We start from the raw sequence: 27,325 nt of genomic DNA, 5'->3' as shown, positions 1-27,325 counted from the left end.
GAATCCGGTGACCTGAGAAAAAGGAAGACATGCGTAGCGATGGCCCCTAGGGACGGCTTCAACGCGAGGGTACCGGCCGAGAGTTACGAATGGTGCGACAAAGGTTACAAAACCCCCACGTGGGTGTCGCCATGGTTACGTGTCCCGCGGAACGTTAACAAACCGAGAGTCGAATATCCTCCCTCTCGGTGACCCTGAAATATCCGGAGACGGCCCTCTTGTCATGTTCGGTAACGCACAGTCAACAGGGAGGCGCACTCGCCGAGCGCGAGACTTGCCGTAGTTAGAAAATTATCGCCTTTAGAGCGGTGCCAAGTGACGTCATCAACTCCTCAAAAATCTTCGCGAACCCTCTTGGGTGGGCATGGAGAACACCACAAGACGGGCAAAAGTGATTGAGGATGACGGAATGAACGCTTACAGTGCCACCGCCGCAGCAGATGCGGCGGTGACGACACAAATAGACGGACGGCCAAGGAGCGTTTTCGCCTCCTCCCAGTGTGGACCCATGGCTGCTCCCTGCCAGGATGAAAGTCTGCCGTTCCGTACTCCGGAGAGGTACGGTCACTTCCTCCTGCAGGACAGGGATGGAGAAGGCAGGGTCGGTACCCCGGGCTCCGACAGTGCAGACGGCATGGAGTGTCGTAGGGGGGCTTGCCGAACTGATTCCACGAGTTCAGGAGGTCAAGAGAAGGATCGGACACAAGTCTTGAAACGGACAGATCCGTCGATCACTATAAGGCAGCATTATTACCCCGAGGGTGGCTGGGGGTGGTTAATTTGCGCGTGTGCCTTCGTTGTACATCTGGTAACCTCCGGAATTCAGTTCTCGTACGGAGTTCTGTACGTAGAAGTTCTTCGTCACTTCGGACGTGAGTATTTGTTGGAAGCAGGTAAGTTGGCGTCTGCAACTGTTGTAAAATGATTGTTGCTCATTTTTCTGTTTTATTGTTACAAATTTACTGTTATAAATTCATATTGTTGATTTGTTTTAAAATGCTGTCAATTTGATTGTTGCATCCGAGATGTGATCTGAGTTTGCAACAATCAAATGTCCCGTTATTCCTCCGCATCTTTTAAATTAAAATTTTTAAATTAAAAATTGTCACTCTTTGGAAAAAGTTAAAAATTAATTATAAATTGTTTCCCTACTGTATACCAGATTAAGTTCTTTATATATAGATGGGTTATGAGTTGTTTGGTGTTAATACAAATGCTAAACCTTAACTAATAAGAATAAATACTAGAAATTAATTTTAAGTAATAAGCAAATCTTAGAGATGAAGGTAACATTATATCTGATTTTTTCTTGTGTTTGTCCATCTCTTTTTAATGGTACCGATACATGATACTTTCGATCTACAATGATGCAGGAAATGAACTGAAATATCGATTTACAAAAACACTTAGTTCTAGGAGACCCGATTTCTGTTCAACATATCCAATATTCGCTTAGAAGTTTGGATAAAATTGCCAGACCTTGCTATCATAATGTCCTGGACTCTTTGACCATATTCTAAAAGAGCCCAGCATAAATTGACTATCTGGAAGTTGTACGTAGGTTAAACAAGATTATTTCTTTATTCTGTGGCGCACCATGAAAAGTTGAATATCCACACTTCGATTACTCTTCATAAGAATCACCCGTAAATTCCCCTTTGTTTTGATAATTTCCACATTTTGTGTCTCCCCCCCCCCCTCTCTCTCTCTCTCTCTCTCTCTCTCTCTCTCTCTCTCTCTCTCTCTCTCTCTCTCTCTCTCTCTCTCTCTCTTTAAGTGATGGAAAGACAGTTACAGTGCGAGTGCGTGTACAGTTTATCTCCCACTTACTGTTTGTTTCTTTTGTGTTCTTAGCATTGAGAAGCATGAATGAGAGTATGCCCATGATCCTAAGTGCATTGAAGTACCGTGACTTTGCTTGGAATGTCTGTGGTGATTCTAAGATAATTGGCTTACTCAATGGTCTATAGGGAGGATTCGTGAAATAGTGTTCTTTGCTATGTTTGGGGAACAGTAGTGCAACAGAAAAACATTTGTTCTGCATTGGGAAAAGAGAGAGGGAGAAATTTTTATCGAGGACAGGTAATATGAAATATGTTCCACCGGTTGAACCAAAAAAAAAAAAAGTTCTTCTTCAACCCTTGCATATAAAGCTTGGATTAATGAAGAATTTTGTTAAGGTCCCAGATAAAGAAGGAATTGGATTCTCTGAAGGGAAGTGTTTCCCAATTTCAAAAATGCAAAATTGAAAGGAGAAATTTTCACTGGGCATTATAGGAGGAAACTCCTCAAAGATGGTGGATTTGAAACAAAGCAACAACACTGAACTATCAGCTTGGCGATTGTTTAAAGCAGTTGTCCACGGATTTCTTGGAAGAAGGATAGAAGTTAACTATAAATCTCTAACGTCAACTTTACTGCAATGTTATAAAGATATGGGTTGCCGAATAACTTTAAAAATTCAGAAACTGAGATGGGGATGATATTTTCTGTGATTCCCATCTCACTTTCTCTCAAAGTTTAAGAGCTGTAAGTGATAAGCAAGAAGAACGCTGTCTTCAAGACATATCCCCGATTGAAAAGTGGTTGTTTGCTTGGGGATTTATCAGGCGCATCAGCATCTATGCCCAAAAAGCGGTACCACAGTCGTTGGGATGTTGCCATGATGGAAGATTGCTACTGGTTTCTTAAGAGAGAAAGCAAAATAAACGATAAGAAAAACTGAATGGCAAACATTTCTACGGAAATAGAATGAATGAAATACATTCAATGTTTATTAAAGGATTTTAAAATGAATAAGATTCAATTTAAGATACCATAAGTATTATTTGTGGTATTTTAATTTGATCCTTCATTAACGTTACTAAAATTTCAGTATATCTTTCAATGGAAATGGAATAGAGACATAATTTTGGTATTTTTTGGAATCAGCGGATCAATATTCAAAAAATTCAAACTTCGATTTACTTAAAATCTGCCATTTTGAGAACTTTCATCCAAGATAGATCCAGTTCGCAAAAGCGCATTTTAAAATAAAGTCATTGGGCCTACTCGTTCCATAATACAAATTAAATCACTGGCGTAAATCCAAAAAAAAAAAAAAAAGTCCTGGAAGCCCTAAAGCCACGTTTAAAGTGCCCACATGGGACTCTTTAGGAGTGTAATTATTCGAAAAACTATCCACAATAATCGCCCTAAAAAAAAACCCTCTACCAGGAAAGTCAAGGATCCTGGATGCCTTAATATTGTAATTCACTTAATAGCAGCTTTGCGATCATCCATGTCAAAAGCCTTGGAAGGGTCGGTGTACACCAAGTTGACCTATCTGTCCTCCTCAGTTTCTTCACAGACAGGGACGAAGAAGAGCAGATCAAAATGAAAATCATCTCGGAAAAATGCATAAATTCCAAGCACGTGAACTTAGTGATTAAAAATGAATTTGAGTTTGATGGACGCATGCAAAGCAATGTATATTTTCTACAACAAAATAGAGATTAATCACGCTGGCCAAACCCCCTGTTTCTCGTGCCTGTTGAACGTTGTTATATACGTCGTTCTTGGATACAACGCGCCAAATAAATAAAATTTATTTTGAAGTCCAAGCAGCTAAATTTTCAATAATCACTTCGGATACGTTTACCATGGAATAACAGATTATTATAAGCGTTAGTTGGTGGTTATGAGTTTCTTCCGCCCCTCTCCCTTCGTTCTATCCCTTTCCCTTTGTACGCGGCGTGTTTTATTTCAAATTTCCTCTATCGAGCGCCCTTTGCGTCTTGTACCCAAATATGTCAAAGGTTAAAACTCCGCTAAAATGTACCTCGTGCCTGCTGTTTCTGTCTGTTTGCATTCCACTGTACAGGGAAAAGTTATTTAAGCGATCTAGGTGTGTCGTTGACTACGAACGCTGGGAAACCACCCCTTTATTACCCGCTTTTATTACCCATACGGCTGAAGAATGGTGTGACGAGCAGTTGGAGGTGAACCGAGAGATAGATTAAATAAGAATGGAGGTCCTAATAACAGGGCACAACTCGGGGTTATGTTCAACAATGCAGATGGAAACCCAGCTCGTAAAAATATGCGCCCGACCTCGCAAAATTGATTACCATTTGAACAAACACGCTAGCGAGTCAAACCCAAAAAGGCACAACCTCTTAATTACTAATTAAAATAATATCTTTAATTACGCCTCTGACCCGAAAAATATACGCGTCTTTAGTTTCATATTAGTGAAAATTTTTAAATATCGAATCACTGGTAGTTCACGCCCTCTGGTGGGAACTTGTATACCTAACAGTATCACGATAACACCAGGGTAGATTTAATAATACTTTAATTGTTCCTGTAAGATTATTAAATCTAAGGTGGTACTAATATTTTTGACTTGCAGTATACATATGACTGTTTTCAAATGTAGGCTGTTAAAGGTCATGTATTAATCGGTTTATCACTAAACGAATGCTGCTTTAATCATGATAAGGAGCAGTTCTTGGCGCCCCAAAGTTATTTAAAAGATGAGGCGATGGAAAAGTTTGAATTATTAGAATTCTCTGACACACACTCAGATTTTCCTTAATGGGTGATATTAAATACACTGCGTGAAGGATGTTTAGATACGGTTCAGTTTATTTATAGCTAACTTTAACAGCTGGTAAATGAAATATATCCAATTATTATTCACTACGTGGGTTTTTATTTCTCGAGGGACATTACATAATGAAAATTATTTTCATAGACCGTTGGAAGGTGTTTGAGGTTCATTCCAAACGCATTAATTAAAACTTGTAATATCTCAAACGGGAACAGCCACTGTTTGATTTGTCAAGGGAATCATAAAGCGGGCTTCGTATTTTACTCCTCCAGAAGCCAATGCGTGTCTCTCCTCACGATTATAATCAATTTTCTTATGCCATAAGCTAACTGAGGTTCTAAATGAACAAGTTTGGCTTTTAGGCCGCAAACTCAATGAATTCAACTCAGTATTATCAGCGTGTGCCCCTGTTGCTAAGGTAACCTCACATGCTGGCTTTTCGAGATTGCTTATCTGAAGATTCTTGACTTTATTGGCATCTCCTTGTTCAGTGTGTCCAACTACATCGAATTTCCACATTCTTTCCAAGCACTGTTGCTGTACATACCGAGTTCTTGAAACGGTTCTTAAATATCGATCTTTTTCAACCTTAAGCAAGAAACAGAAGTAAAGACTAAGGGTAATTGCACTTATAAGATAGAAAGAAAAAAACTGAGGAATGTATGTTTCGCTTAACGAACAACGTCGTTTAATTACTGGAATTCCAATACTGGTTATCTCTTAAAACTAAGGGTGATGAGATCTGCGCATGAGCCAACACCAAAATATAGTCCAAATGTTGCTAATTGCAGTGAAATACTGGGATCCAGAATTAACGATAAACATTAAAGTTGCTGCGCATGCACTTAGATTTCCCCTGATTTTATATTGTACAGAGATATTCCAATCGGGGGTCTCTATCTGTCACTTTTCCCTCAACGATAATAAGCTCGTGCCCTTTTCCCCTACCCCTATCTTCTCTTGGCACGAAGAAATATCGCTGGTCCATTGGGAGCTGAACAAAATAAATGCGCTGCCCGAGATATATCTGGGTCCCCGTGCGCCCCTTTGATAATTCATCTTTCCGCCACGTTTGGTTGTATAAATGTATTTTTAAGCCCATTTTAGTGTGATACCGAGAATAAAATATGGCAGGTGAAGCAGAATTCCTAAACTTTCATTTGTCTAACTTTACCATTCGGTAGAAATATATTTCTTCTTCTTTTCCTGCTGATACTGCGTTCATGCAAGACACGAAAAGAAATATTGGCTGCTTACGAAAACTGACAAGACAGTTCCACTTTCCAGGAAGATTTTCGTTACGTGTCTATCATCTTTTCTGATGATCCTACCCCCACTCCCTCTTTTTTTCGAATTCGATAACTTGAAACTGAATCTTTCTTCTTTTCTTATTCCTTTAAGAAGAGAGAAGAAGAAGAAAAAAACTGACACGATACAATAGAAAGATTTTTGCGTGCTCTAGACTGACTGGAGTTGGGGAGTGGGTCTGTGGATGGGTGAGTGGGGGAGAGATACTTTATCACGCGCAGTTTTTAACTTTGTATATTCTGAGTATCTTTCACTGTAAGGCGAGATTCTTGCCTAAACTTGGAGGCGATTTCTCCAGCATTCGAATGCTCTTTTCAAAAACATTTCATTCATCTTCGAAATGGTGTATAGGGACCACGATTAACGATGGGCGTTCAGAAATCCATCTTAGCGTATTTGATTCGATTAATATCGAAGCGAAATATATAAGAATAACATTAAGATTAATTAAGATTATTAATTTCCGAAATTAGTATCCTTTGCTTGTCGAGAGACTTCCTTGTTTGCTCAACAACATTCGGTTTTGTGCGTTGAAGCTAATTGGATTCGTCTTTATCTGCCTCAGCTGTTTCAATGTTTGCTCTAAGACTGCTACATCTTATAACTCAGCTTCGGGTGCTTAAATGCAGGAAGTTGCTCGTATTTCTGTAAATGTAGCGCTCCTTTCTGTATGATTAAGAGTGTTTGTACAGTAGGTTCCAAAAAGAAAGAGAGTTAATATTTAATAATGAAGTTTCGCGGAAAACAAGGGAAAAGGGATTAGTAGGAGTCAAAAGAGGGAGCTTAAAGTTTAGTGTTACCGTACTAAATGTGGATAATTGATGAGCGACAGATATAATTAACAGCGTCGCTTTTTTTTAAGTTCTAATAAGGAAATTCGCCATTAAAAGAACTAAATATATTAATGCTGACGTATCTGAGGTTAAAATGTCAAGAGAATAGACTAAAAGGGGAAACAGTGGTCAAAGATCCACAGAAATAAGGGCTACAAAATCTATTAAATTCAATGCAAATTCTGTACAATTCATCTTTATTCAACTGTGTACAATCGAACTTTAGGCATGGATTTAATGATCTATCTATCGTTAATCGATTAAAGAGAAACTGTAGGGGCAATCGCTAAAATAGACATTTTTTTGCTCCCTATTAAAATTCGGGGTGATTCTCGTAATTTGAGTTTGCTGAATTCAAATATGGCAACCATATTGCTGAAACGTCCACCAATATTAAGGGACAAGGTGCTTGGTGAAAGACAAAAAAATAAACTCCTGGCTGTTGAAATGGAATTTTGGTGAAAAAGTCTGAGACTGAAAGAGTTAGAAATGACGTGATAAGGAATACAATGATACAATTGATAAAAAATAAAGGAAAAAAGATTGGAGTGGTTTGGCCATGTAAAGAGAATGGGGGACGACAGACTGTCCAGAGGAGCTATGGAATGGATGCCATGGAGAAGGAAAAAGAGAGGAAGACCAAGATGGACGTGGATAGAGGGTGTGAGAACAGCTATGAATAGAAGAGGACTAGTGGAAGAGATTGGGAAGATAGAAGACAGTGGAAAAAGAGAATAAAGGATTGACTTTTTGATGTCAGGTTGAGGATAACCGTTGTAATAACGGAATAAATCCTAAGAAGAAGATAATTGCCCACTGGTGTCTTCCGTACATGATTCCAAGAGTAGTCTGCCAACATATCTGGACTCCATTTTCCCTGGTGTCTTTTTTTTCATTTGAGAAATATCGTGATGAAACCTTTCACCACGTTGATTGCAGACCGCTTCCAAGTTTTCAGGGAAAAAAGTCTAAATAGGAATGTACGAAATGAAGCTTTGACAAGTCTTGATTTTCGGTCATTAACCTCGATGTTTGAAAACTGAGAGTGATGAGAACTTTTTAAGAACATAACTGAGTGTTTGAACATATTTACTGCGAGAATCTGCTGAAATTATTTCAGGGAGGAACTGATGAATATCTGACCACGTTTCTGTACTACACCGATAACCGAAAGATTAAAAATATACATTTTGAAGTACGCGATAATCGGTTGACCATTGCACTTATTGAATTATAAGCAACCATCCTTCCCTTGGAAGTACTGTACATCTAGAAGCCATCTTCCTTCTCGTAGTAGTCAAAACAATCTCTCTTTGGTGTTGCCTATCCCTTCTTTCCCTCCCTCGGGTGAATTCCAGTCAATAAAGAGGATTGCAATTTATCTAAAAACATAAAGGTCCCTCCTACAAAATTACAAAAAAAAGGTTAAAAAGATAGATTTTCTGACGTGTGTCATAAGAGAGAGAGGGGACAAAAAAAGTCATCTTCAATTTCTCAATTCTTTCGCTATCCTTTTAAGATGCAGAATACTCCATTTTTACAAAATAATACTGTTTTCACTTCAACAGAAACACAGACTCAACACAAATGCATTCATTTATAGAAAATTTCCTTCAGACCAAAAACAATCAGTTTTCCATTTTAATTCCTTTTTACTTTCGAGTTTATAGAATCCCATGCTTTCGTTCTTTCCAAAACGAATAAGGAACACCTACTGGGCGAAATATAAACAGTAATTTTGCGCCATACACTGTCAAAGTTATTTTATTTACAAGTTGAAATACGAAAGTAGAATGCATAATGTCGAATGAATAATACATGGAGAAATCCATTTCGCTAAACAATAAATTTCATTGTCGTCTGCGTCAAACAGAGAATTCAACAATCGTACGCATTGTTTGGTAGCCGTGTCGTTTGGTAGACAAACAAGGCTAAAAGAGATTTAAAACGAACGCATATTTCTACAGAAATTTTCAAAATGATTTCATTTGCATCCTTCCTATTTAGACTAAATAAACATTAGCTAAATAATTAAAATACCAATAAAATTTATCAACGAAGGAATTTGGATATACATTACCATAACATCCATATGCAATGTACAGTCGGTAAATACATATATAAAACACTATTTTTCCATTTTCCTGCGCTTTTATAATATGCCCAAAGTTGCTCAACCGGCTTCCACTAAAACAACAGTATTATATCAACAAAAGAATTCAATTCGGCGCTGTCTATATCCGAATTAAATTTTAAATTCAAATCTATCACATTGCGCAATGTACTGTCCAAAGATGTAGTCTACACGGGCTTTTCATAGATAGGGAAGAAGGATTTTAGGAGTCGTTTCTTAGTATAAAATGACTTCCATCGGATTTCTGGAGGGAAAAGATGGCAATGTAGGGAACTCCTTCAATCTCCGAATTTTCGATTCATATGTAAATACTGGATTTCGGATTCCGTTGTAGTTTATCTAATAACGTAATGGCCATATGTTAAGGGCGAACTTTCGAATGGAGGCTTTGTGTCCACCGACAAAAGATGTTTAGCTTAAAAACCTTGTAGTATCTATTTTTGAAAACGGTAAAGGAAAGAATTTCATTGGACAGGCATTAGATATATAAACAGAGATGGCGTAAGATGGATGAAATGATAAAGAAATATTATTTTTTTTTATGATTCCTGTAGAAATACACTTTTCTTATAGGATCAATAGACTTTGAAGTCTCAGAAGCCTAAATTTTAATCAATAATAGCTCTATATGCAGGACCAGGACCGGCTTGCCATTTCTGAAGAACTTCGGTACCTAAATCGGCGCATTATTATCAAATAGGTCATTTAAAAATTTTTGCATTATTCTAACTTCTGCATACAGAATTCGTTTTAAGTGGACAATCCCTATAATCGTTCCAGGTACTGTATATTAAATATGCTAAGCTAGAGGTCGTTTCACCCTGATGCTTTGGTTCTTGTTTACAATATTATCATTCACACCTATTAAAGTGGCTCCACCCATCGACAAAAGGTTTTAAGTGTTCACTATCATCGCAAACAATGGTCCGAAACTAGGAGACGCCCTAGACCTTCGTTTTAGACTCGCCTTAGAATGCTCAAGTTAAGAAATTCAGACGGTTGAAGTCGCTGATATGACATACGGCTCAGTTGAAAACAAATATCTGAATGCAGAGAATCGATAAGTGACATTCGATTAATGAACACAGGATTAGATAGCGTTGTTTGGGTGGGAGGGGTGTATAAGAAACCAGGGATTCTCAAAATGAAAGGGAACTATGGAATATACTTTATCAGACAGAATACGGACTAAAGGGCTCAGCTTATCCCATCATCTGCTGACCCAGCTGCATTTAAGCGTTTATGGTTGTAACTTAACTTTTGGACATCGATGCACTTTCTGTTTCGTGCTACGAATACGAGGAAGAGTTCCGTTTATTAACTGCGCTTCAGTCATACTCAAGGAATCACTGCTTTAACAAAGCAACTGTGTTCCATGTTCATCTAGGATGTAGGACGCATAGTGGTACCAGAGGAACTTAGAATTACCGAAAAATTTGAGAAGGGAACTCAACTCCAATCCTTTTTCATACGGCGTAGAAGGACAAAGAATATAACCGCCATGCTAACTACAACAGAATTACAACTTAAATGTCGCGAATGAGAGGATGGATTGACGTTTACAAGAACTATCCATTAATATGAGCAGACGTCCGGGGATATAAGAACGATCAATAGCGAAAATTCAGAGTTGAACAGACAGCGATTCTGGGAAGAATTTCAACCAGACGAATTCTTTGTGCTACTTTGGTACAACTTGCCTCATTTCTAGTAAGATTGTCAGATCGTCTTCAAAGGAACTTTCAGTTGAAGTGCCTGACTTCCAACTGATGAGTTGCCAATTAAAATTGAAACGGCCGATTTTTATAATTGTTTGATTCTGGTAAATAAATTTTTCTACAGTAATACTTTGCTTAATTAATAAGTTGTTGTTTTTTGTTTTGTTTTGTTTTTTTGAGTGAGTGATGCATTTGTCCTCGATTGAAGCCATATAATGATCACAGCAAACTATACTTTTCTGATTAATAGTTTGAATAACCTTTTCCAATGAGAGTTCATAAGAAATCTGGTGTTTAATTTTTGAACAGACCTCGTTCAGGATATCAACTGAATTAGACCGACTGTAATCCCATAGCTTATGGCTGACTTCAAAGAGGACATTGAACCGCAAAGCTTAAGTTCAGCTGATCATCAGCAGGCTTCGGGCAGTTTGGGAATGATCTGTTGCCAAGAAAGTATAATGGACAGTCTGGATAGCTGTGGGACACTGTGGACAGATGGCAAGCTAAGCACGTAGATCGTACACAGGCTTTACATTGGCTACCATGGTAACGGATTTTACCCTGCAGGTCAGGAACTTCGCTAATAACGATGAAATTCCTTCGAGGCCCTCCCTTCGCTAATTGGTTAACGTCTTAATCGCATTTAGATCGGCGTCTTAAGACGATAGAGATGGGTTTTTCGCTGATTATCAGCTGGATGATGGAGACATTACTGAAGAGCGGTTAACGTGCGTCATCCTATTCAAAGCATTATGGAACGTGGCAACTTCGAAAGTCGCATCCGATGGGGGTTCAGTTTAACGTTTAAATGGACAAAAGTTAGTCACTTAGTAAGGAGATAAGCGAGTGGGACAAGGATGATGGCAAATTGCTCCCCCATCCAGGACTGAAACATTGCATACAAGAGAAGAAATGACAAGAACATTATGAGCTGTCGTGGCAAGACTAATGGACTCCCTACAGTGATTAAGCAAGAGAGGTAGAACACAAAATCCTCCAACTGTGGCGTCAAGTGGAAACGTTTCGGCGTTGAAAGAAATAGTGACATTCGTTCGCATCACCGGTCTCTGCTAAAAACTGCAAGAGTGTTTATTGAGAGGTGTAGTCTCATATAAATAACCGAGCTCAAATAATAGGCCTAAATTTATTTTATGGTCCAGGATAATCAATTGAGGCCTATCGGGAAAATTCACTGAAAGTGTACAGCGAGGCTCTTAAAATTTAAAGAAAAATTTCCAAAATTTTGTTTTTAATTCAGTACAGTCAGAACAAATAAACCATGTAAACAATTATTATATTTATCGTTTGAAAGAATGCAGGTAAAACAATATTTCCCATTACGACCATTTCTCCAGGAGTTTACAAAGGAAAAGGAATACGAAATAAAAGGTGAATATAAATACTTTTACGCAAAAAGTAGGAATAGAAAAATAAAATAATTAAATTAAAATTAAGTCGAATAATTATAAGAATAAATAGAGATAAAGATATACATTCAGTAACCACTTTATTAGGTACCCACCTACCTAATAGAGAAATATCTCTGGATTCGGAGTAGCAGGGACTCAGCAAGGTGTCGAAAATGTGCCAAAGGCATATGCTAGTCCAGTGTTTCTCAAAGGGTGTGCCGCGTCACATTAGTGTGCCGCAAAATTTTCCAAGTGTGCCGCGAAATGTAGAAATTTCTTCTTCTATGACTACGTAGGTGTGCCGCGAAATTTTTCTTCTTTGGAAAATGTGCCATGAGAGTAAAAAGATTGAGAAACACTGTGCTAGTCCACGTTGACTCAATTTCTTCAAGTTGTTACAAACTGGATCTTAAATATTCTTAGATGGTTGCGGATCTCTGCTCCAAAGGATTCATTCTGTCTCATCTCACAGGAGAATCAACTGCATTTAGCTCTGATGACTGTGGAGGCCGCCGCAGTAAAGTGAATTCACTTTTATGGTCCTACACAACACTGTAGGCCTTGTGACATGGCGATTCTGCTGGAAGAATCCATTCGCAGATGGGTTCTTAACGTGCAGCCACGAAGGAATGCGCCTGCCGGAAACAATTTCCAGGCAAGTGGTATCATACAAATATTGCTCCACTAGTAACAAGGGGATCCAATGTGCACTAAGAAAACACACCATTTCACCGCAATCACTAACCGTCATCGTTGATGGATCTTTGGACTCGTGATATTTTGCAACATTTTGTTCCTCCCATCAGACAAAGTTGACCAATCTTCCACGATCCACTAATGATGTTCCGGAGCCCACTGTAGCCATAATCCCTTATTTTTTTTTTGTCGGAAAAGTGGGCAACCAGGTTCTGTTACAATATACCCCATCCGTCACAGGGCAGAACGAATTGTGTGTTCTAAAATGCCTCTGGTTACCACTGTTGTACTGGGTTGTTATTTGACTGTCTGTAGCCTTTTTGCACAAGTCTTGTCAGCTTCGGTTGACCTCTTGCATCAACGAGCCCTTTCCGACCACAGGTTCGCCGTTGGCTGGATGTTATTTGGTTACTTGACCAATCTCGATACACATCATTAATGGAGACAGTCGGAGTTTTCAAAACCTGGTGCACATTCAAATCATGCACGTGCAGTAAAAGAATTATGTCAGTGACCTAATCGGAAATCTTATTTACTGAGAAAGCAACTGTAGACAGAATCTAGCTTCTATATTTTGTATTGTATTAACTTGGGAAAATCAGCTTTAATGTGTTGTATGACTTTTGGCTTCTCTGTAGGCAGAAAACGATCAATGATCCGAAGTCAATGATATTGAATAGAGAACGAAAGCGCAGCCAGAACGGAGTGATGGTATATATTTTCCACAGAAAATCACCCAAGGAATTTAGAGAATGTAATATCCTCCGATCATTTTGATGGCTGCGAAAAACCTCCTGGAATCCATCTTCTTTTGAATTTTTCAGTATTTGATTGTGTTTGAACGACAGACGGCGAGCTTCCAATAACCATGGGCCTATGATGCAGAGAGTAGAGCGAGGTGCCGAACCTCAGACCTTAGCTCCATAGATAATAGCTGAATGTATCCTGTGTATATATTTACTGAATGGAGGCGCTTGGATCTCGGATGTGCAGTAAGTGCCATTTACGTTGCCATTTTATTGTCAGGAAAATTTACATCAAATGGTGGTCGTGGAAGAGCAGATTAGTGTCAAAAGTGATGCTCAAATCCGTGTGTCTGAAAACTGTTGGATTCCAGAGACCCTGAAGTGAAAGACTACAATTTGATGGTTTACGATTGACTCTGTTGCCAATGAATCTCACAAAGATCTTGTGGGATTGAATGACAATAAAGAGACAATGATAAATAAGTGGCTAGATCTTGCAGTTTCCTGATTGTTTCGGCAATTTGTTGGCCGGTAGTAAAGGAAAAACTTAGTCAAACTTCAGATTATCTTCACGGATGAAATTTCTTTTTCCAACTGTGAGACAACATTGTGTTACAGAGAACGGATGACAAGGAAGCAAGGGTGTCGCCTTTGATTTGTATTTTTCACAGAGATTTTGGGTGCAGAGGTGTTGACTGCGTTTAAAGCTAATTGAATGCCCAGGTAAAACACTGTGAGCTGTGCATTATCCTCAAAATCTGTTACGATTTGGTTTGGTGGCTGTTAGCAAACTTGTTGGTGGGACAGTGAAGGATGCATTTGTGGTGGCTGTTGAGAGAGCAGTTGTATAATGAGAATGGGGGAAAGGAGAAATTTCCCCAAAACTTTCGGAATGGTAAAAGCTTTGGCTATAGGTCTAGTGGTGTGGGCTTTTTTTTCTCACTGTGATGGGATTCTCCTTTAAAATCTTAGATGTTTACAAGAACATCGACAATGAATGGGCTGATACTCTTCAAGATAAACTGAGGAATGTTTGTAAATGCTGCAATTATTGCTTGAAAGCTATTAATCTCTTGGGAGCTTAACTAGGCAGGCAATGAGTGAGTCTGGCTGAGTTCAAAGCAGAATTGGACGGTTACCGTGTAGGAATGTTCCACCGTTTCTGTGGAGGATGGTGCTTACATCGACAGTACCATCTGTATTACCTTACGCTAGAATCATTTTTCAAGGAAAAATTGGAAATTACTCCATATTCAATGGGCAATTATTTGAAAATAAATTTGTTTAAATGAAATTTCAATCTTGGAACCTTTCCATCCTTCCTTAGATCAGTAGAATATGACATTTGGAATGAGAAATGGATGCTGTTTGTTATTTTAACGATGTTATACACACAGAACATTGTAGCGTTAAAAATTTGTAACTTTACTCTCTTTCTGCACTTAAAAACCAAAATTAAGCGTACACTCCTTCCCTCATAACAACTAGCCAACACGCAGAAGTGGTTACTGTGGCAACAGCACGTTTAATCCATTGTTCAGTTAGTACACGTCCCTCACAACTGGTGTTTTGCACGGTAGTGTGTTGACATCATAAACAACACGTGGGTTGTGTTGAAATGTCCTGTTAACTTCATCACGTCATACATTCAGGACCACATTCCCCCACGAATGGGGAAAAACAAAGTTTTAGAAGTGTAGGGGGGTGGGGGGTGAAAGAAAGACCTGTACAAACGAGACATTGGAATTTGTACTTCGTATTGTTCTGTTGCTGGATTTTATTTCCATTTAGTTTTCTGCACTGGAAATTATTACCGAAAGAAAAACTAAATCCGATATAAAATGTCTTCTTTTTATTTTTTAAAGATCGTGAGATGTTTTTCTCTCCAGGAGTTTTTAAATTTACAAGAATGCGGAAATGTTTTTTACTTTTTTAACGAAAAAATTTATCCTCCTTTTTTTAGCGATGTCTTATTATGAAGAAACATGTCTAATGCAGTTGATTTGGGGACTTTCAGGGGAGCGGACTTAAAAGTGACTTATTTGCTGAGCTCAGCATCAGATCACTGCTACAACGCTCATCTTTAGCTTTATCAGCATTGCAGTTTCGTGTGGCAGCACAAAGAAGATTAAATTCATCCGAACGTGTCCCTGTTTTATTGATTGTAATGTTCAGGAGAGGGGAAAGATTCCACAGATTGTTCTTAACCTCTTCGATGCTGCGGGCCAGTAGGAAAGAAATAAAATCTAAACGAATATTTCTCTCCCCTACCAACTGTCTTTCTCTTTTAGGGTCAAGGGCCTCCAGAAATTCTCTCAAACAGCAGTCAGTATATAAAATAAAATTTTATTAAGCCAGAAAAGTAGACTTTATCATTCACGCCAAGTCATCTTCAATGTACACACGAAGAACAGTCCAAAGATTACATCTCCATCTTCCCTTGACTGATAACAGTAGTGAAAGAAAGAGCTATGGCTACTGTTCCTTTAAGTTCATCAAATACTGAATTTTTTATTAAAGTTTTACGTTTTCTACCTTCCGGTTTCAGCAATAGGCAGTCTAGAGAACTGTGGACCCGTAAGACAACTGTATCAAAGTGAATGACTTATGTGAGTAACTACATGTACGCATCAGTTGAGGAAGACAATAACATGATCTTCCTTGATGCATTTTTAAAGCATCTTTAGATTTACGAAACACAGGATTACTAAATCCGGAAGAATTGGTTTCGCTCTCTTCTCTACCAGATTAGATCTTCCAAAGACGTATTTTTTTTTATTTTGAAGCTAATTTTAGTTTCAAAATTAAAAATATATATATTTGCTCTTAAAAACATTCATTCGCTAAAATAATAATGCTTATTCTGGTACTTCAATTGGCACCGTTCACAACGAGTTGCCTTACTACTGCACTATTTCAAATAAACAAATTAAAAGTTTGTATAGGTACCGCCTTCACGACGAGTTGCCTATATATTGCACTACTGCAACGTAATTTTATCGCCAAAAATGTCCAACAAAATAACAGACCCTGACCCTATGTGATTACAGAACTAAATAAATTAAATAAACTTCTATATAAATAAATGACATCAAAATATCAGTTTATTATTTCTCATTTAACAAATTTATTATTGAACTTAATAAATATTAAATGTAAATATATTTAGCCACCTTTCTATTTTTCAAGGATACCAATTTTAAAATGGATTAAGGTACACAAAAACTGAATTTTTGTACGTTAATTCATTTTAAAATCCATTTTTACATCAATCCATTTTTTGTATGTTAACGTACAAAAAATGGATTAATGTACAAAAATGGATTATCGTACAAATATTCAATTTTTGTACGTTAATCCATTTTGTACATTAATCCGTTTTTTGTACGTCAACGTACAAAAAATGTATTAATTTTTTTAAATTTAATTAGATTATCGTACAAATATACAAAAATTGAATATTTGTACGATAATCCATTTGTACGTAATAATGATATTTTGTTTAGCAATTTAAAATCTTAAACCCCTCAAAAGTTACCCGCTGGCTTTCTCGCTATTGTTTTACAGGTTGGATCCTGATCTAACAAACTATTATCAAATCAATTTTATTAATCAAAGAGATATCGATATAGAAAAAAAAATTAACACTGTACTATCTAAATTCACTTAAAAATGTTGCTTCTTTCAAAGACCACTTGAAACTAATCCTGAGATAAATTCAGTCTAAAAATAGCAACGGGTCGTAAGAACCAGATGCTGCCATTATTTTGACAAAAGAAAAATCAATTTTAAAAAAAGAAGGAAATAAAAATTTTCCTGCGTGAAACTAGCTACAATTAACTGTCCCCATATTTGTTTTACTGTGATTTAGAAAGCGCAATAGTTGTAAGTAAGGATTCTTCGAAAAATGGGATTAATGTCCTATTCGGAAATTGTTCGAAAAGATGCATCGATCGGCTTTAAATGATTCGAACGCCTGCTGTATTACACAGGCCTTAAAAACTAATTAAGGAACGGCAATAAATATTTGGAAGAGGTCCAAATGACAGATCAGAGTCGTGGATTAAAGGAGGCCATCTAAAACCAAGCAAGCTCAACTGAATTCACCGTCTTTAATAAGCTACAGAAAAGTTCCTTACGGTGGGATGCTCTCTCTCTCCTCAGTCGCATTAATGTCCAAGAGATTTGCTACCTTAAGAATCAGTCGTGTTGCATTTTCTAAGGCATTTAGTACCTCGCATTTTGCTTCTTTGAAATGGGCAGTTTGTCGTTCTTAAGGAGGACATTATCATCATCACGCGCGTAGAAGAAAGAAAACAACCATTTGTTTTCTTAAGCTTCCTTCCGGAAATTATTATTAGTGAAACGATAATGGAGACATCGCTTTAAATCAATGAGCATCGATACTAAACTCACAGATACATCGGGAGGTCAACCTTGCGACGATCTCCACCATATTCTGAAATGTTTGTTCAATTAAAAAAAAATGTCAGTGGTATGACGTGTTTTGGGACATTTAGTGTTAGAATGGGTAATGATGCAAGGAAGCAGCCAGAAAAAAAAAAGAATATCCTCAGCCATTCACAGTTTCCTTGTCGCCACAGAGTGACTATTTAATTCAGCCTTGAACTTTACCAAACTCTTAACCTCAGCCACCTTTCGCAGGTAATTTATTTCAACGATCTACAACACGCTTTCTTAAGGTCAAATTCATGAGAGCCACCCGTCTGTTACTCTCCAAAATTTTATATTTGTGCCCTCTAGAACTCTTCTATCTAACCAGTGAGAGTATACCCCCTCATTTATTACTTATCCCACCCTTAAGGGTCTTACATACCTCAATCATCCCCCAAGGTGTCTAGTTACGAGCTTTGCAGACCACCTTTTAATCCGTTCTTCATACAGACATTGATTAGCGCTCCTCACCAATCTGATTGCCCACTCTCTGAATCCTTTCTAGAAACTCTTTCTTCAAGTGTGGCCTACAGACCTGAAGAGAATATTCTAAATACGGTCTCACCATCGTTTTATACAGTGGGACAATGGCATGCATTTCCCTACTTGCCAAGGTCCTAATGCAGACAGCACGTAATAAAAATCACGAGCAATTTCGAGGTATCGAGTATAATAAAAATGAATACGAAGTAGAGCCAAGAAGTGCTGTCAACCACGCAATTCTTCAAGGTGGGTTTTTTCCATGACGTAATTTTCAGTGTCTGAGAAAGGCTTTCTCAGAAAGTTGCGAAAATTTTGACAGTTCGGATTGTCATTGAACTTGTGAAATCCTAGCACTGCATTTACGAAAACGTCTTATGTTTTTCAACCTCCTCATGCTCAGTGCGCATATCTGTACAAATCATTGACTACGTATATCTGTGTTCGTTTCCACGGGCAAAAATTTACAAAATTTCTAAATACCGTATTCTGTTTAAAATCCTTGAAGGTCATATACAATGCATGACTACTTTATTAGGCACACCTACCCAACTATGAGTGGACCCCTTAATCTCTCAAAACAGCCTAGATTCAATGTGCTGAGGAAAGCGTGCTTCAGGGATGGCCCACGCTATGTTGACTTCTCGCTTTTGTTGCAAATCTTCTCGCTTTTGTTTGCAGATCTCTACTCCGAAGAATTCGTTCCGCTTACTCCCACAGGTGCTCAATTGGACTGAGATCTGGTTACTTTAGAAGTTCCCCGAAGCTGGCTGAGCTCACTCTTATATTTCCGGAAATCAGTCCTGAGCTTTTGGCATGACTCATTGTCGCGTTTGAAGAATCCATTCGTAGATGGATAAACTGCACCTGGTCGGAAAACAACTTTCAGGTAATTCATGTCGTTCAAATATATCAAAGGACTCTGTGTTTACCATAAAAATATTCCCAACACCATTACATTTTCACCATCAGCCTGCACTGTTGACATTTGGGAGGATGGGTCCATGGACTCAAATGCTTTCAGCCATAAGCTGGTCCTCCCATCAGCGTGAAACATCAAGAACTAGGGTTCATCTGACAAGGCAATGTTTTTCCAATCCTCCATCGCTGGTGTTCCTGAGCACATAGTAACAGTACCCTATTGTTTTTTGCTGACAGGATTGCAATCCGGTTCTACTGTCGGCTGCAATACTCCTATCCGTGATAAGGTAGAAGGAGTTATGCATTCTGAAATGCTTCTTCAGTTACCACCGTTGAATTGCATCATTTTTATTTGACTGACTTTAACCTTTCTGTTACCGTGCTTGAGTTTTGTCAGCCTTTTTCATCAACGAGCTTTTTTCCGACCATATAATCGCCATTGGCTGCATATTATTGATAATTAGACATAGGTATGTTGTTTATTCTACAGCGGCAATTTATTTATTGTTTATTGTCCAGCGGTCCCCCCTACAAACAGCCAGGTATACTCTGTATCGCAATGCAAACTCTGTAAATGCCAGAGGTAGTGTAGATTTTGGTGTAAATTTGCGTAATTGTAGTGTTGGGTTATATTGGTCTGTTGGAACAACAGACCAACGTAACCCAACACCACACTACTGAATATTCCCAGGGAGGGCTCCAGTTAGAGAAGAAAAAACGCGCTGGAAATGGAAGACGTGAAAGGAGGGTGACAGTGAAGAGGGAGGAAGCAGAGCAAGAAGATTACGGTGGATGGTAGGAAGGCTGGAAGTTAAGGGAATAGAGGGACACTCCTATGGAAGGAGTCTATCCTCCAGACCAGCTGTAGCCGGTATCAGCATATCCCACGCCGCGCCACAAATTGGCAAGGGTTTCCAAATACTTATCCCCCCGCTGCAGCAGTTTGAGTTGGAGGGGTGTGCTAGAAAACTCACATTAGCCATTTATTCTTCTCAAGTTCACAGCTATCATACTAACACGTATACATTTTTATATACTTATTTAGGGGCAGTCTGAATTTTGAATATGCAACACTAACTCACTCATTTAACTTGTTTCATCCTTCATAACACTCTCAGACAGGATGTAGGTGCCACCTAAATAAATATATATATATATATATATATATATATATATAACACACACATATACACATTAGATTCACACAGTCACCAGGCCTTACACTCCCATTTGTAATACTTATCCTGGAGATAGTCTGTGCAATTTTTTTATACAATTTCAGGGTACAACAGTTAACACGTATAGGACATTCAATCCTTATTTTTGCACATTCAATTCATTCATAACTGTACTCCTCCTCAGATTAAGTGGACTCGTTCTCCACCCAGTGAGTTGCACATTTATATACATTCACAATCATGCATACGTACAAAACACATACTTTTGTACCTTCGGATGCGCATGCCCACACATTTGTCCGCACTAACATACATGAGTGCACACCAGAACTCCAAACACCCATACTGTTACACACACTTGCGTACATTCATAATTTAAGCATTAAGTATTTAAGTGTAGTTGTTGCGGACCCCAGGGTTTCCTCCATTAGCCGCTTTTATACTTCTTGTGGTGAGGCTTGCGCCATAACCGGTCATGTTTGTAGGTCATGTTTGTAGTGTGTGTAAATTTTGTGCTCTGTTCTGCTGCCATCTTACCAAAAGTCCCATCCTGGTATCAGAATCAGCAAACAGAGAAAGCTCCTCAAGACATTTTCTTCATTGAGGAAAGAGTCCAAATATCATGGATGAAATTTCACCCCGTCAAACTATTAATAGGGAAAGATTCATCATTAACAAATATACTGTATGTACTATGTACAATCAATATCAGGTCTTAGTTGGCTTCAACAGTTCACCAAACAATGCGTCCAAAAGGATGATCCACTGCATTACCAAGGAACAAAAAGTAGAAATCCAGTAGTTCTAATATATAACAATAACATTGTTACCATCTAATACAAGCAATCACTGTGAGAACTCGTAGTTAAAGTCACTTTTCTGTACACCAACCCTGAGGTACAAAGAGTCACAAGAACAACAGTCTATCTTGGGTTAACTGATCGAAGTTCATCTCTCCTTTTGAAGACACGTGTAGCAAATGTATTAAGAGCATTAAATGCAACCTGAGATCGAAATCGTGTAGAATCGTACATTCATAATACCTACATACGTACCAATCACATATACGTCTATACCATTGGACAATCTCGATTCACCCGAGACACAGAAGTATGTGAAAACTCTAGCAGGGTTGCAGTTTCCAAGGGACTCATACCGGCGCGTCTGGCTCCAACTACCATGCCACGTTTAGAATCACTTAAAACTTTTGTCTTGCCCATTTCCACGTACAGCACCCCTACGTACCTACCATCTGCTTTACACAGGATGGAACGAAATCGTGTAGATTTGAATAGGAGACCTACCAAACTCGAACTCAGCACGCTGATTATTAGTCCATCGGTTGGTCACAATAACCAAAGTGGATACATTTTCAAGTGTTTATGTTTTCTGGAAACCTACCTTCGACAAAATATACCAAAACTTAAAACACGAGCATATTCCCGTTCTGAAAATGTAAGCATTGCACACCTTGAAGGGTGTGCAATGCTTATTCTTCCCTCCGATTTAATAGCCAAGTTTTTTCTTCTTTTTTTCTTTCTAACTGACAAAACTAGTCTGGAAACTAGAGAATAGCTTCGTGTATGCTGCAAGCATCCATCCTAAATTATTAATGGCCTATTTCGCATTTAAATTTTCCTCCAACTGGAAAACTTTCGTAATTGCCAAGAAAACGGTGGTGTTTCCATGGAAACGAGTTTTACGCAACACGCCGAATAAGTTTTTCCTTTTTTCTGTTTGAAGTACGTGCTAATACCATTCTCTTCGAAAACGTGGGGAAGATAAGACCGCCGCTATTGAAAATAATATTTCTAGGGGACTTTGTTTATAAATCTTTAGGAACACTTGCTGGAGTTCTCACTGTATGACATCCTCAGTTGAGAGAAAAGTTCTTTTCTCTTATTCTTCCATCGCAGTTCGTTATAAACAATTCTTTTCCAACTTCCTCTACTCATTGTCTTGTTTTTAACTTTCACCCGTTCTTTCTTTTCTCCATCAGCGGATTCATTCGACTGCAATGACTGTAACATCGAGGTGGATGAAGGGAATTCGCATTCAAGTTACTTCGCCAAGCCATTAACACATAACAAGTATTACAAATCTTGCACAATGGAAAGGTATCTAAGGGAGTACGTGAAGCGTGATTTCAAAAGATTGCTTTCTTATAAATTGCGTTTACCTTTTATGCCAAACGCTCTACAGAAGAAATTAAAATACTGCGTGGCACAAAGAATCTCTCTCTCTGATATTAATATTTAACAAATAAAAGTTTGGGACAAAATTCTGCAAAAGCGAACCAGGGACAGAATTTCTTCCCCTCTTTCTCGCCATAAAATTTCCCATAATTCCTCGCGTTATTACCTCACCTTGTGTCAAGACCTCCGAGAACGCTGCCACCAACTCACCTACCTCATGACAGGCAAGAAATTCTCCTTAGTTGGTTGGCTATTTAGCATTTTTCAAACATGCGCTGCAGCAGACATGGCTGGTGAAATACAACAGCACCTTTTCAACCCACGCTTTGTCATCTCTGACCTTTCCCCTTGCACGCTTCTTTCTTAATTCTCCTTTTTTTTTCCCTCTAACACATACGTACATGCTTTTTTTTTTATTTTTGATTTGTTAGAGAAAAAGATAAATTACTAAGAGAGAATGCTTCCACTTAAGACGATCATTGAAACCGCACTGCAACGTAGAATAGTTGTCAACCGAATCTTTTCAAACTCAGTCATCGGAAAATTCGTGCAGAACGTACAAAAGAATTTTTAACAGATCCACTTACAATTAAGTCTACAGAAACAAGAGAATATCAAAATCAACCTAATAAAAATGCTCATCTGTGGCAGGGAATCGCGCGATGATGCAAATCGTTCTGGACAATCCTCCACATCCACCACTGGATGTGGAGTCTTTCATGTGTTGTATTAAACGTGTTCAGTAAAGTATCGATGGTGGTTGTGTTGCCTATTAAGAGGACGTCATCTGCATATCTCATGTATAGTTTAATCCCTGGGGGGAAATGGTTGGAGTATTTTTTCTTCAATAGAAGCGAGGTAGATTTCGGATAAAGGGGCAGAGATACCGAGGCCCATGGGAAGGCCGAAAATTTGTTCGTAGATGTTATTTTGGAATTTAAATTGTTTGGCGTCAAGTAACAGTGATGTGAGTTCTAAAATGTCATTAATGTTTAAGTCAGTACGTTTTGTCAAAGTGTCGTCTTTAATTAATAGTTCTTTAAGAGCCAGTAGCATGGTTTCGATGTGTACGTTTGTGATTAGGAGACGACGTCGAAGGACGCGAGAATATCGTTTTCAGATATGGTCATGGAAGTTATACGTTCGTGTGCCTATTTAGTATTGTAGACCCTGAACCGCTCTCACCACCCTCTATACATCAAAAAAGCAGTTCTATACAATCAGATATACAACGCTATAAAATATAGTAACACACAAACAGATCTATCTGTAGAATTGCAATACCTCACCAAAAAATTCATCGACAGAAAATACCCATTACAACTAATAAAAGAAACCATCACCAAAGTTCATAATAACACTAATAACCCAAGCAAAATTAATAACCACGTGAATAAGAATAAGATACACAAACCCCTTATCGCCCTCCCATACCATCAACAATATGCTAGACGACTTCAACATATTTTTAAGAATACAGATATCAAACTAATATTCACATCTTGTAACAAATTAAGTTCTAAATTCAATTCATACAAGACAACACACGAGTATGGGACACAAGATCATAACAACATTATATATCTGATCAGATGCCAATCAGATTGCCAAGCATGTTACATAGGCAGTACAACAGCAAATTTTGGGACATCAAAAATTTCTAACACGCGTGCATACTACCACTTTAATAGCTTCAAATCTAATTTAGCGAGTACAGAACTAACACAACACGTCAAATCTTATAATCATAACCCACTCATCGATTCAGCCATTACAGTAGTCAAATTAAATTCCAGCTATAAAATCCTTCAAAACGAAGCCCTCGTCATTGAGTGGTTTAAGCGCCATACATCACTTAACGTATTAAACAAAAAGATTTCCGCCAACTTCTCCCCCATTTGGAATTTATCACGTATTAAGTTTCCACGTGCACTGAAATGCATTTCGGGAACCCAACCCGTATATAACACACTCCCGCGCCTTCCCCCCCCCCCTCCCCACTACAGCTAACTGAAGACGATTTCGAAAGTCGCTCGTGCGCGGCTATTAGCTTTTATCTTTCTTCATTTAATTTATTTTAATTAGGCAACCACAGAATGGAAGGTGAACTTTCCTCTCTTAGCAAAATTTTTAAAGCCCATAACTTAGTTTTTAAATCCATAATCCCCGTAAGTTATTAGAATCTCATAACCACTATATATATGGTAAAACTTTCCACCAACTAAGCGGATTACTATGAGGTGAGTGCTGAAAAATTAAGCTAAGCTATACCTAACGATAAATTTAAATCATATATTACTATATTCTTTATGTTTATTATTATTATTGTTATTATTATATAATTTGCCAGTCGACTCTTGACGTGCATTGACCCCTCTTTCATGGCGATTTGACCCCAGGGGATATTATCGATCCCATTGGGAATCCTTGTATTACATTAGAGCATCAGTGGGAGAACTTCATTGCAGTGGCCGGAGAGTATGTCTAAAAACAAAAAGGAAATCATAATCGTAAGAGTTTCCTGTCTGTGTTAGAATACTAAAGTTTTGAACAACACTCATATAATCTCGTAGGTAAAGCCTATCACTTTGAACTACTACAAGATGAAAGTGTCCAGTGGGGTGGTAAAAGATTATCACAGATTGCTTACGCTAGTCCAATACCATTGGTTCGGAAACATGAATTGTTGTACACTGTCTGAATCATGCTACTGATCCCCTCCGGATGACAGCCCTCTGCACCTAAAACTATAACTCATTTATGACCTGTAGTAGTGACGAGAATAATCGAATGATTGGTAATTGAGAGAGTTCAATAATCGAACAATTAATAGTTATTAACTACTAATCATTCGACTATGGATCATTATTGTGATTATGGATCTTGATGTGGATTATGAATAATTCGAATGATATGAGTGTATTCGATTATTACACTACTGCAGGTTACACAGCTTATCACCTGCTCACAAACATGTTACACTAATGACACCGTGGTCTGCCCTGCTAACGGATATATTGAGTAGAATTACTAGTATTCTCTAATGCAAAGTTGGAGAGTGGGTGGTTAAAGACCTGGTCTCAATATACATGTTTGGGGAAGGGGGACAAACAGAGATTGTGTTTTCTTTCTTAAACGAGTTCCGTTAACTCATTTCCGGTTTTTAGATATTCAGAATTGATTTTTTTTTTCCCCTTTCAAAACAACCATACAAAAAGTTCAGTGAGCCTAAGAATTCGTGATTGAAGTATATGAGGGATTTTATTTCTTTCGGATGGTATGAGATGTATAAAAACGAAGCGTGTCATCAGCAAAGATCTCTGCATCCATTGAGTCTAGTTGTCGCCGTTGGTAACACGATAAAAGAAAATTCTACTAAACAGCTGTCCAAGATGTGCGAGCCAATTTAAGAAAATAAGAATGATGTAGGATCTGCTTTCCAACCTTCTGCCATATCGATTTCCGTTCCCCGGGCAGTTCGCTGAATAGGAATGACGTCCCCAATTAGCCTGCATCGTCTGTTTACTTCTGTCTTTTGAAATCGGAGTTAAGTCAGGTAGAAATATGGAAAATGAGTCTTTGGATTTCTTTCATGCGCTTAAATAAGAATAAGATTTTCTACAGACTGAAATATTGTTAAAATTATCACGACCTTCGAAAGCTGTGCCGCGTTCATCCTGGTTATACATTGATTTCCCACTTAAGTTTTATTTTAGAGAATTAATCAAATTTCGCTGTTGTAATTTCACGATCAAATTGTTGGTGAAAGCGCCATCTTTTGAAAATCGTGATAAATAACCACCTTTAGGACTATATACTGTTGGATTCCCGTGTCATGTTTGGAGCGTTTTAAAATAAAAATAACACAAATGACCATTGTCTACAGAAGCCTGAATGTGACACGCGTAAAGCTAAAAGTATAGGACCTTTATCAGGGGAAAATGAGTTTCTAAATGTATATACTGAGTTGTATATTAATAGGCTTTAGTTTCGTTAGTTTTGGAGTTTATTTTTCATATATATAAAAAGAATCTGGATTTTATAAGTTAATGTAAATAATGAAATATTAATTTACCTTAATAACTTTAACAGATGTTAAACGCAGATCTATTCAAACACCTCTTTTGTTTTTTTGTCCCTAAGATGGTATTTATAAATGAAGCTTTCAGGCTATTTAGTAGCTAGAAGCATACATCCAAATATTTGGAATTATGTAGAAGCATACTTCCAAATAATATTTGGAAGCATGCATCGAAGATGCGCTGGGTTTTGGTAATATTTGGAAGCATACAACGTTGGGAAATGTGAAGTTTTACTAAGAAAACCAAAACCAGCAAATCCTAAAAAGCATGCAAATGGTCTGACGCCTTCGATTATGTTAGAAAATGATTATGTTAGATTATGTTAGAAAATAATATGGTTCATATCGTACCAGTGTTGTGCACGATGCCCTAAGACTGGTAGGTAATGTGTCTTATGATTTCAAAAAGAGATTGCGCAACTAACGCAGAGATCAATGTGATCGTTGTCACTAAAAAAAGAAACAATGCTAATGTCCCGATAACAATAAAAGTGACAAATGCTATTTTAGAGAATTAAGATTTCTTCTGATGAAAATAAACGTTTTCTTCAATCATTTTACCAGAATTTCTGAC

At 37.9% G+C, this 27,325-nt stretch overlaps 1 protein-coding gene across 1 annotated transcript in view; it reads left to right on the top strand.

The window, feature by feature from the left end:
* The first annotated feature begins 561 nt into the window (after positions 1–561).
* LOC150091348 (monocarboxylate transporter 12-like) overlaps positions 562–27,325 on the top strand; it is a 61,784-nt gene continuing 35,020 nt past the window's right edge. The window contains exon 1 of the mRNA XM_090375234.1: positions 562–893. Coding sequence (XP_090231360.1) covers positions 635–893 — 259 coding nt within the window. The 5' untranslated portion in view covers positions 562–634. The remainder of the gene's footprint in view (positions 894–27,325) is intronic.

Source organism: Mastigoproctus giganteus, chromosome 1 (assembly GCF_048544385.1).
Source record: "Mastigoproctus giganteus isolate SK-2022 chromosome 1, ASM4854438v1, whole genome shotgun sequence".
In the NCBI taxonomy this organism is placed as follows: domain Eukaryota; kingdom Metazoa; phylum Arthropoda; class Arachnida; order Uropygi; family Thelyphonidae; genus Mastigoproctus; species Mastigoproctus giganteus.
The sequence above is the reverse complement of the archived record's forward strand: the minus strand, read 5'-3'. Positions and strand labels throughout refer to the sequence as shown.